The sequence below is a fragment of the Podarcis erhardii genome, assembly GCF_964252035.2.
Source record: "Podarcis erhardii genome assembly, chromosome: 6".
NCBI lineage: Eukaryota > Metazoa > Chordata > Lepidosauria > Squamata > Lacertidae > Podarcis > Podarcis erhardii.
In genome coordinates, this window is record NC_138510.1 from 44,691,845 (window position 1) to 44,706,352 (window position 14,508).

Consider the following 14,508-nt stretch of genomic DNA (forward strand, 5'->3'; position numbering starts at 1 on the left):
TTCAGATGCTCTGATCTGGGAATTACTCCCTGCCTGTCTCCATCTTAAAGAATGCCTCCCCAAAAAGGTCCTCCATTTATAAATTTAGGCTATTTGAAACAAAACATTTTGTGCTTAGATATGACAACCCAAATACAAGATGTGCATGGGCTTATTAATTAATCACAACTGACATGGTTTTTTTAAACACACTATGGCAGCTAATGCTTCATGCACTTAATATGTGGTGTGTGTGATTTGTACTGGGGTAAAATGACCCCAGGAAAGGTGTCTGCTTATCAGTGTGTGGTAGTTTCACCCCTAAAGCCAGTACACAACACTGAAGTATTCTCTGGCTCAAAGTGATTTTTTAACATTTTATTTACAGTAACAAATAACAATGGAAAGACAAAATATAAACCCATCACTGAAAGGGATTTGAGGACTCCCATGGCAAGGATGTCTACAGTTGGAGCGGTATCTGTTTTTCCCCTTTATGGTCCCAAAACAGGCTATCATTTTGGATGGCTCTCTTGGAAGGCTGTCATGTCAGTGTCCAGTATCAAATGGATTGCTGCCTTTGCATTAGGCCTAGTGTTTGCCTGCTGTGGGGAAAAGGCACAGAAATGAGGCTCCTGTTATCCCCTTCCACACCTACGAAGTACATTCTCATCCTCAGGAAAAATCTCCTTTAAAAGTATTGCATTCAAACACCAGATATGTCATCGAGATCCTTGAATGTGTATGGAGATGATTGGATGGGACTGTCTAATCTCAGCACCGATATGTCCACTGCAAAAGGCTGACTAAAGGATTTGGGTAGGGGAGTTAGGGGTGAGATACGAGTCCTCTTAAAAGTTCACAGAACAGGTCAGCTCCTGGTTGCTGACAATTGTGGAGGGGCTGCTCACAAGTTACTTTCTCATGGGATTAGGGACTGCTCTGAGGCTTTGGCTTCCTTTCTTTCTGCCACTGGAAGAATTCTGCTACAGGGCCAGGGATCAGCCCAGAGCAGCTGCATGAAAACATTCCATCTTGGCACACTAGGCTAGCTGCCATCCTCTTGGGCGCCGGAGATGTTCAGTGGCCAGCCAGGAAAGAGCAAGGCTGCCAGCTAGTTGACATCAGTACACTTAAGGCACTTTTGCCAAACGAAAAGCACCAGAACTAAGGGGAGAAATACCCAGGAGTCGAACAGCAGCAGGACCCGACGGCCAGTAGGTGGCACAGCTTACTGGCACGCTAGACCCAGGCAGCACATCATGCCCATCTCTGGGCTCCGTGTGACTGCTCCAGATCCCGGCCAAGCAGCATAGCTGGATGTGCAGCTAATCTTTGTCTGCTCTTGGCTCAGGCAGCAGGAACACTCCTCTCCCCCAGCTGCCATTGGGAGGAATCTGGTGGGAGGGGAGAGATAAAGCAAGCACGCCCACCACTTGTCCTTCAAGAATCCTGCACATCTTGTTCCCAAGCAGTTCTGCAGCCCAGAATTTGGGTCCCCTCCGCAGGGCTCATCGGCTGTTTCAAACTTAGCTTCTTTGGATTCAGATTATTGGATGGCGGGGGAGAACAGTGGAGAGACCTCATTGCCAAGGTTTCCCGCACATTCAGTTTCTATTCAGGGCATGAGATCTGGCTGCATGTCTCAGGAGGAGAAGCACAGGCCACAGCACTCCATGCAGATCTCAAGGCAGTCAGCCGACTCACAGCATGCATCAATAATGCCGCAGTCCATGTCACATGGCAGGTCGCAATCGGCGCATTCCCCAGAGCCGCAGCAGCAGCAGCAGATGCAAGAATCCTCGGAGCTGCAGGAGCCACAGGTGGCACAGTCCAGCATGATGTTGCAGAGGGTCAGGAACTCACAGAAGAGGCAGGAGAGGATGCAGTGGACACAGCAATCTGGAAGCAGAAAGAAAAGAGAATCTCAAAAAGCAAGCAAAAGAGAGCCAAGTGTGGGAAGCTGAAACCAGGCATGGAGAGAAGTGATTGCACCAGAGTCAGAAGACAGGAAGAAACAGAAGATACCATTGTGCATAGCATTCTGCAAAGGCATTGCTCCAAAAATCTACTGATGCTAAGAAAAGCATAAATGTTGCATTTCAGTATATCAAGGCATCTGGGGCCAGTCTGGTGAAAGAAGATGCTGCAGACACTTGGATGAGAGTCAGTGATTATCTGGGATGCTATGGCTAGGGAGAAATCACCTAGGAATCTCTTCAGTGGTCATGAGATTGAGAGTCTGGCCAGCTAGGGAGAGTTAACATCAACACTGTGTACAGTGACATGAATTAAGGCCCGAACCTTCCTTTTGAACATACATAACTATAAATCCTCCCTCTTCCAGAGAAGATTCCATCATAAGCCAGGTGCCCACAACTGGTTGAAAGGGAGAACAGATAGTGATAGTTCATCTACTGGCTCGCTGGCATCAACAGTCCCTTGAGGTCTCTTGCCGAGAAACAGTGGCCGGCCTCTTGCAGCTGCAAAAAATAATGACTTGGAACTGCAAGGTCTGATTTGGAGCATTCCCCCACCCCTTCCAGTCGCTCTTTTTTCTCCACCCACCCAGCCAGGGTGCCAACCCCTAGTTTAGGAGCCTGATCTGGCCCTTGAAGTGGCCATGTTTACTTTGGGACACACCTACTACTGGCATACAGCCTCCAGATGTTTGGCCAATGGTGAGTGCGCAAGGCAAAAATGGTTATAGCAATTAGCACCAACAATTGCAGGGGGAAATTGCTCTGTCAGTAATTCAGCACGCCACACAACGTCACAGTGCAGATATACTCTCCAGTTCTCAAGCAAGGACCACTCAGCAGCTTCATAGTAAAGGGAACCAGGGGACAACTCCCCATGAAACATTTCCCACTCCTGCTTGTGCTTTAGTGCACAGTGGAAAGTATAGGAGCCTGTACCGCCACTAGCCCCCCAAAGGATGATATGTCCACCTCCCTTGTGAAGGCTGCATTTCTCTGCAATTGCCATATGACTAGATGAAGAATCTGGATGAATCATACACAAGTCCCAAAAGGAAGAACTAACAGCTGCTAAGGTAGCTAAGGTAAGTAAATCCTGAAAGAGGGAAGGCATACAGGTTCAAAAGCTAATGCAAATGAACATGTGCATGTAATCAAATTGTTTCAGACACTGAACAAGAGTTGTGAGAATAGCAACTCTTAAATCCATCTCCATAATTTTGCTTTCTTCTGTCTCTGGCCCATTTCTTCAGGCCTGTGGAACTGCCCCTGATCTTGTCCCAGCTTCCACTTGCTGCCTGCATCCTTCCACTGAATCTGCCCTCTGTTGCATGGAAGCTGACCACTCTCCAGTCCTGCCACTGAGACTCTGTGGACCCTGGCTGGTTTGCTGGCTGGCTGGGGTCCAGTCATGTCTGTCTAATGAATCATTGGCTTTGTAATTGCATGAACTGGAACTCAGGTTAGAATATCTCCTATGGATAAGACATGCATCTTAATGCAGGCATTGACCCACTCCATGTGTCTGGAAACAAAACAGGTAGTGTATATATTAAAAAGTAGTAATCGGGAGCATCAGTGTTTCCACCTTCACATTCTCTACCATCCAGTCACTGGTGTGGTGGTGCTTTCTACTCTGCTCCTGATGAACGAAGGACCAAATAAACTCTAGCAGTAGCTGAAGAATATTAAGGTATGGGGAGAGGTACCTTCCTGTGCCTCAGTAGGTATTTGAGATGATGCTGATTTGGAGCTGCCTTTACTCTTTTTACTGATCTGGCTGTTGATGGAGTGATGAGACTGTAGCTTCCGATGAGGCTTCTGGGAGCCTGACAGTGAGCTGCGTTCAGAGCACAAGGCACCATTCCCAGCTTCTCCGTTAGAAGCACTGAGGTCTGACACATGCCCAGCACCATTCTGCAGCAGGGGAATCAAAGTCGAGGTTGGAGGGGTCCGGACAGTTACTCGGCTTTGGGGCTGACCTGTTAGGGAGGAAGAGGAAGATTATTGAACATAATGCCTATGCGGTTCTGACAGAAATATATCTAGGATTCCACACTGCCCTCAGAAGCATTGAGAAATTTTGGATGCCGTTATGTTTGGGCGGGGGGAGGGAAATACTTGCCTTTGCAACCGTTTGTCCCTTAAAATTTTGCTTTTAGTTCCCCTCATCCCACCTTTCTTTTCATAATCTTAAAAATAATTTGCAAAATGATACACCTAAAGTATTTCAGAACGTTTACAATACAGTGGTACCTCAGGTTACATACACTTCAGGTTACATACGCTTCAGGTTACAGACTCCGCTAACCCAGAAATATTACCTCGGGTTAAGAACTTTGCTTCAGGATGAGAACAGAAATCGTGCTCTGGCGGCACGGCAGCAGCGGGAGGCCCCATTAGCTAAAGTGGTGCTTCAGGTTAAGAACAGTTTCAGGTTAAGTACGGCCCTCCGGAACGAATTAAGTACTTAACCCGAGGTACCACTGTATCCCTCTTCCAAACAAACAACATCACTTCCACAGCTCCCTGAACAAAATCCAAATTGAGTTTTGTGATTTCAGACTGTAAGCTATTTCTTTTTCAGCTGAATAACCATTATGAAAGCTACACAATTAAAAGCTTTGTACCTACAGTTTGCAGAAAGTATTGTATTTGTCCAGAAGACTAGCTAGGCAAGGCGGGGGGCTGGTCCTAAAATAGACTTTGGTCCCAATTCAATAATGGTCATACACAGCAGTGAGCTATCCTCCTGAAATCTAATCTACAGGGCCAGTGCTGTGCAGTTTGGGTACAAGTTTGAAAGAGAATGAGATTGCTGGAATCAGTTCTGCACCTGGAATACAGATCCTTTTCTGATGTTTGCTCATGGGTCCTCTACACTGTTGATTAGAAGTTTCCTTTTTATAGGTTTTGCCCATTTTATTGCTTTGAATTCTCTCTTAGAGGCTATAAGTACGGGATGTAGGGGGAAATCTAACATTCAAATACAGTAAAGGCTAAACTGAGAGCAGGGTAAGTTGAACAGTTTTAAGTGTATGCAGTAAATTTGTCCAAAGGATAGTGCGACAATGATGTGGCAAGAAAGATGAATAACTAATAAAGTCATGGAGGATGGCAACTGGTCATTTTAGGAGAGTTCAATAAATAATAAACAATATATTGAAGACATTTCTGTATGGGAGATAGTTTAGCAATCCATGCATAGATTTTCAGGTCTGATTATCATGCAAGCATCTTTCACTGCATGTAGAATCACTACATGTGATGATGTAAGCATGGATGGGGAACCTGTAGCTCAGCACCAGCCAGCCCAGCAAATAGGAGTTGATGTGGGTCCATCATCTGGAGGACCACAGATTCCCCACCCCTGATGTACATGCAGGTTGCTTACTATTTCCTACAGTGTAAAAACACACACTACCTGGCCTGGTTTTTGAGATCCAAAGTATGCTGATCTCTGGAAGAAGGTACCTTCTGCAAGATATCTGCTTCTGCTGTGGAGTTTCTCTCATTCATGGGATAAAAAAATGTTACAGAATGAATTATTTCTTGTTGGGGTTTTGTTTTTGTTTTTTGCCAGTCACCTTGGTTATTCTTTTGGTATTTTAATAATACCAAAACCCCAAGTGGCTTCCATTCTAAAATGTCTGAGGCCTTTTGGGAATGCTGTTGACTTTGAACCTTTTGTTTTCTGTACTGACCATTCCCTGTGGTTAAAAGATGTCTTTGTGCGCCTTGGCATTGCTTTTTAATAAGTGTGTGTAGAAATGTGGGGGAGGAAGATTATAGGAGCTCTTACCTGTGTATTACACAAATCCATACAAAATGTGAAATAAAGTAAACCCAATATTTTCAGGGAATAGTAGCTTTAACTGATTATTCCTCCCCCTCCCACACCTTTTTTACTTCAATGAATTCTGAGAAACAAACAAAAAATATACTAGCTATCAAGTGGAAATGTGGTTAACATCACATACTGTACATTCTTGAACATTCACATATCCACAGTAACCAAGAGGCAAAATAAGCTGCGACTTCCGAAATACAGGCTATTATTGTACTGAATGGTAACACATGTGAAAATTGAATGTATGCAATGGCAAGTCAAGAGTTAGCTGTGTGTCTCTTCCCTAGAAAATAAATGTTTGGTTCCAATGGCTCAGTCAAGTCTCCAAATGACAATGGGGATTTAAAGGGGGGGAACGGTCCCCCAGGCTATTTATGTGGAATTGTACTTATTTTATTTAATTATTAAATTTGTATACCACCCTTCATGTGAAGATCACAGGGCGGTTCACAAAAATACATAAAAATGCAAAACGAGAACACAAAATATGTAATAAAACAAAAACAAACCAGTAACACCATCTCCCACAAACACATGGACAGGATCACAGCCGAAAACAAAAGGGAAACCATGCTGGCCATTTGCTTGGACAACAGAGACTCCTAAAATCAATTTTTGCTCTTCTTTGGTGGTGGGGAGGAGAGCAGAACTTATTTGGGGTCTTCAGCCTATGTTTGGAGCCTTGGGACATGGACCTTTCCCTTTTATGAAGCTGCAGTCTCCTCTTTGGGCAGAGCCAGCCAAACCTCTGCTATGAATGGCATGCATCTGCTGGCCTGGGATCCCCCACCCCCCTCTGAGCCTCAACCACAAACTGTTCAAGAATGAAGAGCAGTTGTGATTACAGACCATTGTCTGGTTGTGTCAAAGTAGCTCCGTTGACTTTAGGAGAGGTTACACAGTATGCATGGCGGCAGCAGTAAGGCAGGGGGAGGCCTGTGTACAATAAAGACCTCCTACTGCTCTGTTACGTATGCAGCACTGGAAGATTTCAAAGCATGTACACCAGCCCAGTGGGAAGCAGTACTTGCTCAGATCTAAGTGGAGGCGCTCTATTAATTTTTGGAGGCATCACTTAACGATGTTGTGGCATTCTTACTTGAAATGTAAATGTACAGAAAATCAGTTTAAAGAGAAATTGGGAAGTGATGCAAAGATGTGAGTAACTTGCCCAAAGCCACCATTAAATAGGAAAAAATAAAATTATGAAATTCCCAAAATCCACTTCCCCCAACTCTCTCCAACTGTAGACATTTTTTTTAAAAAAGGAGCGAAGGAAGTCAGGTCTCCCCCTTAATTCTAGCACTACCGAAGCGACAGTCATGAATGTAAAGTGTGTCAACTACTCCTAAATACAAGAGATTACAAACTGCAGTTTGGCAGTGGCCAAGTCATGGAAACAATCATTTGAATGGCCTTAGCCAAGAAATATATTTGGGGATATGCAAGCACCATTGGAACCTGCAACCTCTTGCATACGCTTCTGATTTTCAGTTTATAAACCAACTATCCAGATCAGGATAGGGTTAAGGAAAATGACGTGATTGGCACCCAAACAAATAACTCGCCACGCATTCACCTCATCCCTTTCCCTCCAAGCTAGGGCTTGTTTTTTCCCCTCTGCTAGACTTTACATTTCTCTCCCCTCTCTGATCTGTAAACACGCGGTGATTCAGCAGAAAGGCTTGAGAGCAGAAATTATCTTGAGCCAATCCAGGGAACAGACGCTGCATTCTCTTTGGGGTGTCAGCTGGACAGGACTCCTGAATTTCTGGGATGAAAAGGGCCAGGACTGAGTCATACTGAAAGCATCATGCACAACCTTCCAGCACAAGATGTTTCTTGTCTCATGATAGTGGGGGAGCAAAGCAATGCACAGTAGGTGGCAAAAAGGCAATCTTGGTTTCTCTAGCATGGGTAACCTACCAGAGGGTGTTAAGTTGACACAGGATTCTATTTTGACACACATGGACTCAAGGAGAAAAGAGGTGGAATTGTAGGCACCAAGAAACACAGCTGCCATTTCCTGGATCTGGGCTTGGCTCTGCCAATAGAGACATCTGCCAGATACAGTAGGATGCCAATATTAGTTTGATGGTGGTAAGAGGGCATCTCTGGATCAAGAACCAACATTTTAGAATGGCAAAGCACCAGAATGGCCACCTAGTTATCTTCAATTATTATTTGTTCCACTGCTCAGGAAGCTTGTGAAGTCACTCACATTAAGAGACGAATGACAGACACTATATAGGAAAGCTGACTCATTAAAGGCTTATAGGGAAATATTACAAGGGAATATTATAGGGAAATATTACAAATATTACAAAAATATTTGTAATATTAAAATGTAGGGAAATATTACAAATATTACAGAAAAGCAAAGCGTTTCTTCTTCCCATACATACCACACCTGTACATGAGGCTAAGCAAGAGAGGATTCTTCAGTGAACCAGAGCTATTGGTAGTTAATAAAGGCCTCATAAAATGAACATGGATATACTAGTTATCTTGTGGTTTTGCATAGAACTGGAATGGTAGGGCCAGGCTCATAGGAAGGGTTATTCTTTTGCTGGAGAGTTCATGCTCAGGAGAGGGAAACTGCTGGCCAATGAGTGCAATCATGATTATGAATAATCACTCTCTATTTTTTATTTACTTATGAAACGTCTATACCACTTTTCAGTCAATATTCCCAAAGGACATTGGATGGACAGGTGGCAAGACACTGTCACTGTTTATAGCTGCCAAGATCATTTTCAATGCCAAGCATAGTCACTGACAACCATACCTGGAGGGAGGGAGGATCATTATAGGATTAGAGATGGCAAATAGAAAAGAGCCCTTAATCAGGTGTGCTGAAGAGGGCAAGTTGGGAGGGAAGAGCACCCACAAACACACTTATCTCTGCCCCCATCCCCATCACGTCGTGCATGTTCCAGGGTGATGGCCTGCAAAGTGAAAGCTTCCTACACTTGTGGAAGCTCCCACATGAATCAGAGCCTTGAAAAACCATGAATAGAGAAGACTCCCCAGAGCAGAAATTCAGCCCAAAGGAATGGAGAGCTGAAGGGACAGGTCATCACAACCATAATGTGAGGGACAGCGTCATTGAGCAAGGCCTGCTCTCCCTACCTGCTCTTGCGGTGTGCAGGAAAATGGCTGAATGGGGCTTAAGAAGAGGACTTGAACCTTGCTGTCCTCTGCCCAAACCCAATGTCCCACTCCCTACACCACACTTGTCTCATTCATATTGTGACATGGTGAGGCACTATCCTACCAGCAGAAGTTCCCTTTGCATACGCATAGCCCTTTCCAACACAAAGCCTTTTCGAATTCAACAGTCTGTTAAATAAAGGTTTTGACCTATCCATGACCTGAGTGTGCAAGGATCAGCATTTTGAAAACACTTTGTGCTGAGGTTTTCATTCTGACAGAATGCCAGTTGTACGGTTTCTCCCCTACCTTTTGACCTCAGAAGCCGCACATTAGCATGCTAATGGCAGCAGGACAATCAGTGACTGCACAAGTCTTAATGCTTAAGACTTAATGCTAATGGTTGCAGTATCCAAGCACACCTATAGCTCCTTATCTGCAACATGACGGGAGCAAAAGCTTTATCGCTAGTTAAAACTTTTCTAAGAGGGAGAGACTCCTTGCTATATGCACATCTGCCTCGTTTTCAGTTTCTGCTTAAGGCTAAGAATGAATTTCACCAGCTGAGTTCAAATAGAGCCCATGAGAATATGGGTTCACACACTGACATGACCTTAACTGCAGTGGCATGAGTGAACCATTATAATCATCATTATTTCGGGGATGAAATTATAGAGTGGTGAATCCCCTAATCAGATAATTACAGGTGGGAATTCCACTGATGATAAGAATTTCATTCCCAGCCATTTATTATAGTTTTTTCCTGGCTTTTCAACACAGTCTCCTTTCTCAAACCAGGCCAACACCCAATTCACCATTAGCAACCTGGACCGTTTCAAAAGCTTTCTCTGTTCCAGGGGTGAATAAAGGCCAAGTAGCCTGAAGACCCATTTGATACAATCCACAGGGAGCTTCCCTTATGCAAGCTCACCAAAGTGAACAGGAGCTGCACACATATTCTATTCATAATCCTTTGGTCCTGTTTTCTGAAGGAAAAAAATATGGGGGGGGAGGGAGGGATTAAGCCAAGCTTATTTATTTATTTAAAGCCGGGGTGACCGAAATCTGATCTGACCCCCCTCCAAGCAGATTTTTCTGCTCTGCCAAAAAAGCAACAGCACACCCAACCCCATTGATTTGGGCAGTAATGATGATTTAATTTCTGTATTTAAAATATCTCTAAGCAGTGTACAGAAAACTGAAGCAACAACAGACAAGTTAAACAAAAATATTATAGCACGCAATTACATATAAAAATGTTACATTGATGCAAAGTTACTAATATAACATATCAATATTATATTGATAATATAATATATCAATTCATTTCCCCCCCCACAGCCTCTGGGTTCTCACCCAGGGTCTGAACAAACTCTCAGCCGACCCACAGAAGTCTCACAATGAGAAGAGATACTGGAAACGGCAGACATCACCCTAGTCTCGCACTCCAGATTTGCTCTTTATGGTCAGGCTCAAGGTGGATGTTACTTCCTCAGGCTACCCACAGCTGGGTCCCATTCAGCTGCACTTTTCACACCCAGTTCCAGGTGCAGCAGGTTTGTGGAGTTTCCCGTGGGGTCCAAAGGATGGGGAAATGGCCCCCTCCACTTGCAGCTCTTTCTTCACTCTCTGTGCTTTTCTCCTCCTCCAGCTGCAGTAGCAGCAAAAAAATAATCAAGAGACTTCCGGGTCGGCGCCATCGCCGAATGGCGGACTCCCTCCGAGCTCCGGAGGAGCTGCTCGGCAGGGGCTGGGTTCTACCGCGTCGGCGTCGCGGGGACCCTCAAAAACCATGGGCGCTGAAACCCATGGGCATGGTGACTCGGCGGGCACCGTTTGCGCCCCCCCGACCCGCGAAGGAGCCTTTTTAAAGGCTGCGGAGCGGGTGCCGGGGTGGTGGTGGTGCTATGAGTCCTCCGCTTCCCCTGCCGAGCGAAGCCGCATGCCATTTGGCGGAGAGCGCTGACTTCTTCCATTGAAAATTCGGATTAAAAGAATAACCCGTGAGTAATTGGAAACTGGACTTAAAAAGGAAAAAACTTTAAATTTTAAATTAGGAGCGAGCGGGGGAGGTGCAAAAAGGAAGTCAGCCTCCCCCCTGTTGTAGAGGATTTAAAGCAAAGGATTTAACAACTAAGATCGAGTGCTACCTAAGTTTGATAAAGCTACTAATTTCACGATGGAAAATTATAAGACTGGGCTGGAGGAGAAAAGTAGAATGTGAGCTAAAATGCAACCCCCCCCCCCCGGGACCGGGAGCGATCCGCGAGAGCGCCGGGAGAGGAGAAACAGAGGCTTTGACAGCTGTCAAAGGAGCTGTCAAAGCTGAAGAGTAAAAAGAGAACTTTGTTATGAGGACTTTGCCGGTTACATTTGTTACAAATTAGATATAAATTGTTTAAAATAAGGAATAACAAGTTACTTTAACTGTTGGGTAGGATCTGGAAGGAAACTGAGTAACTATAATTCCCCTAGAGGGGCTGTGGGACACTACAAGTATTGCTGCCATGGAATTTGAACTGGATTTTTTATCTCCTGGGAAACTGCAGAAATGGAACACTATTTTGTCTACAGAGGTCTCTACACTAAAGGAGACAATAGACTTATCTATTGAAGAATGGAAGGGACTTGACGTAAAGTTTTGTTCCTGAATAACAAAGCCTCTGTAGGAGATTTAGAAGCTTTTGGAATTGGAACATTTTTGCAGGAGAGCAGGAAAAGAAACTAGAGAAAAATGAGGAGAGAGAATAATAAGGACAACATGAACAATAAGAATTGGACAAAAAATGGACCTTTTTGAGATAGAGTTTCTTCCAAGACTGGACACTCGAAACTAAAGATGATCAAAAAGACGGCAAAGACTATTTAAAAAGACGGCAAAGTGGACCTCTGAAGGATTTCGGCCTAGATGTGGGATCTCCAGGATGACAACAGGCATTGATGGACATTGGGGAACGCAACCGGGAAAGGGGGGAGGGAAATTTGGAATCCAAAGGGTGTTAAATTATACTTTATTCTTTTTTCTATTTTCTTTTATTTTAATCTGTTCTGCATATTAAAGAGGGGAACTCGTGGAAGGGAGCAGGGTCGATTTTAGGGGAGGGAAAAACATTCTTAACATTGGGTTAATTGTAATAAGTTTAAAACTTGGGGTAAGAACTTGTTGAATTTATTTGAAGGAATTGGAATACAAGAGGGGGTGGGGTGGGGAAGTCCTGGAAAAATGTTAATGAAAATAAGCTTATAGAATGGATGTTCTATTTTTTTTCTTTTTTTTCTCTTTTTTGTTAAAATGCTCAATAAATATTATTAAAAAACAACAACAACAAAAAACAAAAAAAAATCAAGTGGACACAGCACTGAGGTGGGCTGAGAGGTTTGAGCTAGGGCTGCAAAACTGGCCCTTATCATTTGAGGAGCAGGGAAGAGGAAATAATTTGCATAGATCAGCAAAGGAGGGGGCCTGTGTGCTTGTGCATGTGTGTGAAAAGGTGCTGACTGGCCACATCTACTTTTGGCCACATCCATGACTGGCACACAGCCCCAATTATAGTGAAAATGGAGCCTTGCATCACCAGAAACATGTTTGTTCTTTCAGTTTGGAGTAGACTCGGTTTTGTTTTTCAGGAGAAGGACCATCACTTTTGAGATGTAGTTCAACAATAGAACAGAAGGTCCCAGGTCAAATCTACAATGGCCTCTTCATGTAGGGCTGGGAGAAACTCCTGACTGAAACCCACTGCCAGTCAATGTACTGTATACAGTACTGAGCTAGGCAGACTAAATGTCTGACACACTGCAAAGCAGCTTCCTAGGTTCCTAAGGGAATGTTTGTACAGTAATGAAACAAACTCAACATCTTGGCCTCTCCCTACCCAATACCATCTAAAGAGTGATGATCCTACCTGCTATGTAAGCACAGCAAAAAGTTCCGAATCAAGTTCCAGAACTAACAGAAGTGTCGTAATCTGGTGGATGCATTAACGCAATGAGTATTCCTTTGATCTGGTTGCTCAAGTCATACAGTGGTACCTCAGGTTACATACGCTTCTGGTTACATATGCTTCAGGTTACAGACTCCGGCAGCCCAGAAATAGTACCTCGGGTTAAGTACTTTGCTTCAGGATGAGAACAGAAATCGTGCTCCGGCGGCGCAGCAGCAGCAGGAGGCCCCATTAGCTAAAGTGATGCTTCAGGTTAAGAACAGTTTTAGGTTAAGAATTAAGTACTTAACCCAAGGTACCACTGTACTGTTGTAAGGTAGCTAGGACTTGTTCTAGATCAGGGATGGGGAACTGGATCTTTATCTCCCCCCCCACTTCAGGGACCAAGCCTGACAAACAGTTGATGTCGCAGTGACATCTAGTGATGCATATTTTTGTATAGCGCTGTGCATGGAAGCCCTGATGATCAGCTGATCACTGGAGATTCAGAAGCACTGTGCTTTTCAGGCATCAATGACCAGCTGATCAGCTGTGCTTGCAAAGTACTGTACACCCAGGCTTTGCAGATCAGCTATTCCATGGTACCTGCAAACTCCCTTCAACCCAGCCTCACCTTTACCTGCCCCAAACTTGATGACATTCATGATAGCTTGGCCAAAATGGCATTATAGAGCAAACAGGGAGGCCTGGCAGGTCTAATTAGGTCTGCAAGTCAGAAGTTTCCCATTATCGCTCTAGATAAACCTATTTTGTCTAGATGGTTTTATTCTCTCCAACCCCCACTCTGCTAGCTCGGAAGAGTGCAAAATAGGATCCCAAATGGTGTTAAGTTGGAGTGGCTTAAATGAAAGCACAAGACCAACACTGGATTGCCAGTTAAAGATGAGAGGTCTACTTCGGATGATCTAGCCATGATGATACTGTGACAAATGATTCACAAACAATTCCACTTGAATATGGAGATGCACATTAGGTCAGATCATGGCGGAGCAAAAACCTTGCTCTCAGTAATGTTCTTTGTGCCGGAGGGATAAAGCACAATTTATAGCATGCTTGCAAAATCAAAACCTTCTCCTAAGGAGAAAGATCTCTCCTTCAAGGAACTTTCGTTCAAGGAAGACACCTCAGGGAGTGGTTTGAGGGCCAGTGGTGATGTGTGTGTGTAAAAACCTACAGCAGAGGCGCAACATCTGGGAGCATAGCTGCTGAAAGCTCCCTCTCTGCAGAGGGTGCAGCATGACTGCAAAGTGACTCATGAATGCAGAATGTCAACAGGCAAGCAGCCCAGCACCAGATGCTCTCAGGCAAGCATGTGGCTTCAGAATTGCACAGTTTCATTACGACAGTGTTTCTAGTACCCTTTCCCCAGTAACCTTTTGTTCTATATATATGCCTGCGCAACAAATGATTTGCAGAACTCGCCCAAAGTATTTTCCTAAACGAGGAAAAGCCTTTGAGGGATGAAAGGGCATGTTAGTGCCCAGAAGGGATCAGTATTTTTAGGGTAGGACAATCTCCCCTTCCTTGTTTTCTTGTTGTCTACTTATGGAAGGTGCCAGAAAAGCGAGGTGATGGGTGCTAGCCTCTGCCACTATGGTTATAA

General features: G+C 44.3%; 1 protein-coding gene across 1 annotated transcript in view; it reads right to left on the bottom strand.

Moving 5' to 3' along the window:
• Positions 1 to 342: 342 nt before the first annotated feature.
• The window catches only part of MDFI (MyoD family inhibitor), a 50,957-nt gene continuing 36,791 nt past the window's right edge, over positions 343 to 14,508 (bottom strand). The window contains exons 4-5 of the mRNA XM_081865433.1: positions 3,668 to 3,940; positions 343 to 1,881 (exon numbers count right to left, since the gene is read on the bottom strand). Of these exons, the coding sequence (XP_081721559.1) occupies positions 1,625 to 1,881; positions 3,668 to 3,940 (530 nt within the window). The 3' untranslated portion in view covers positions 343 to 1,624. The remainder of the gene's footprint in view (positions 1,882 to 3,667; positions 3,941 to 14,508) is intronic.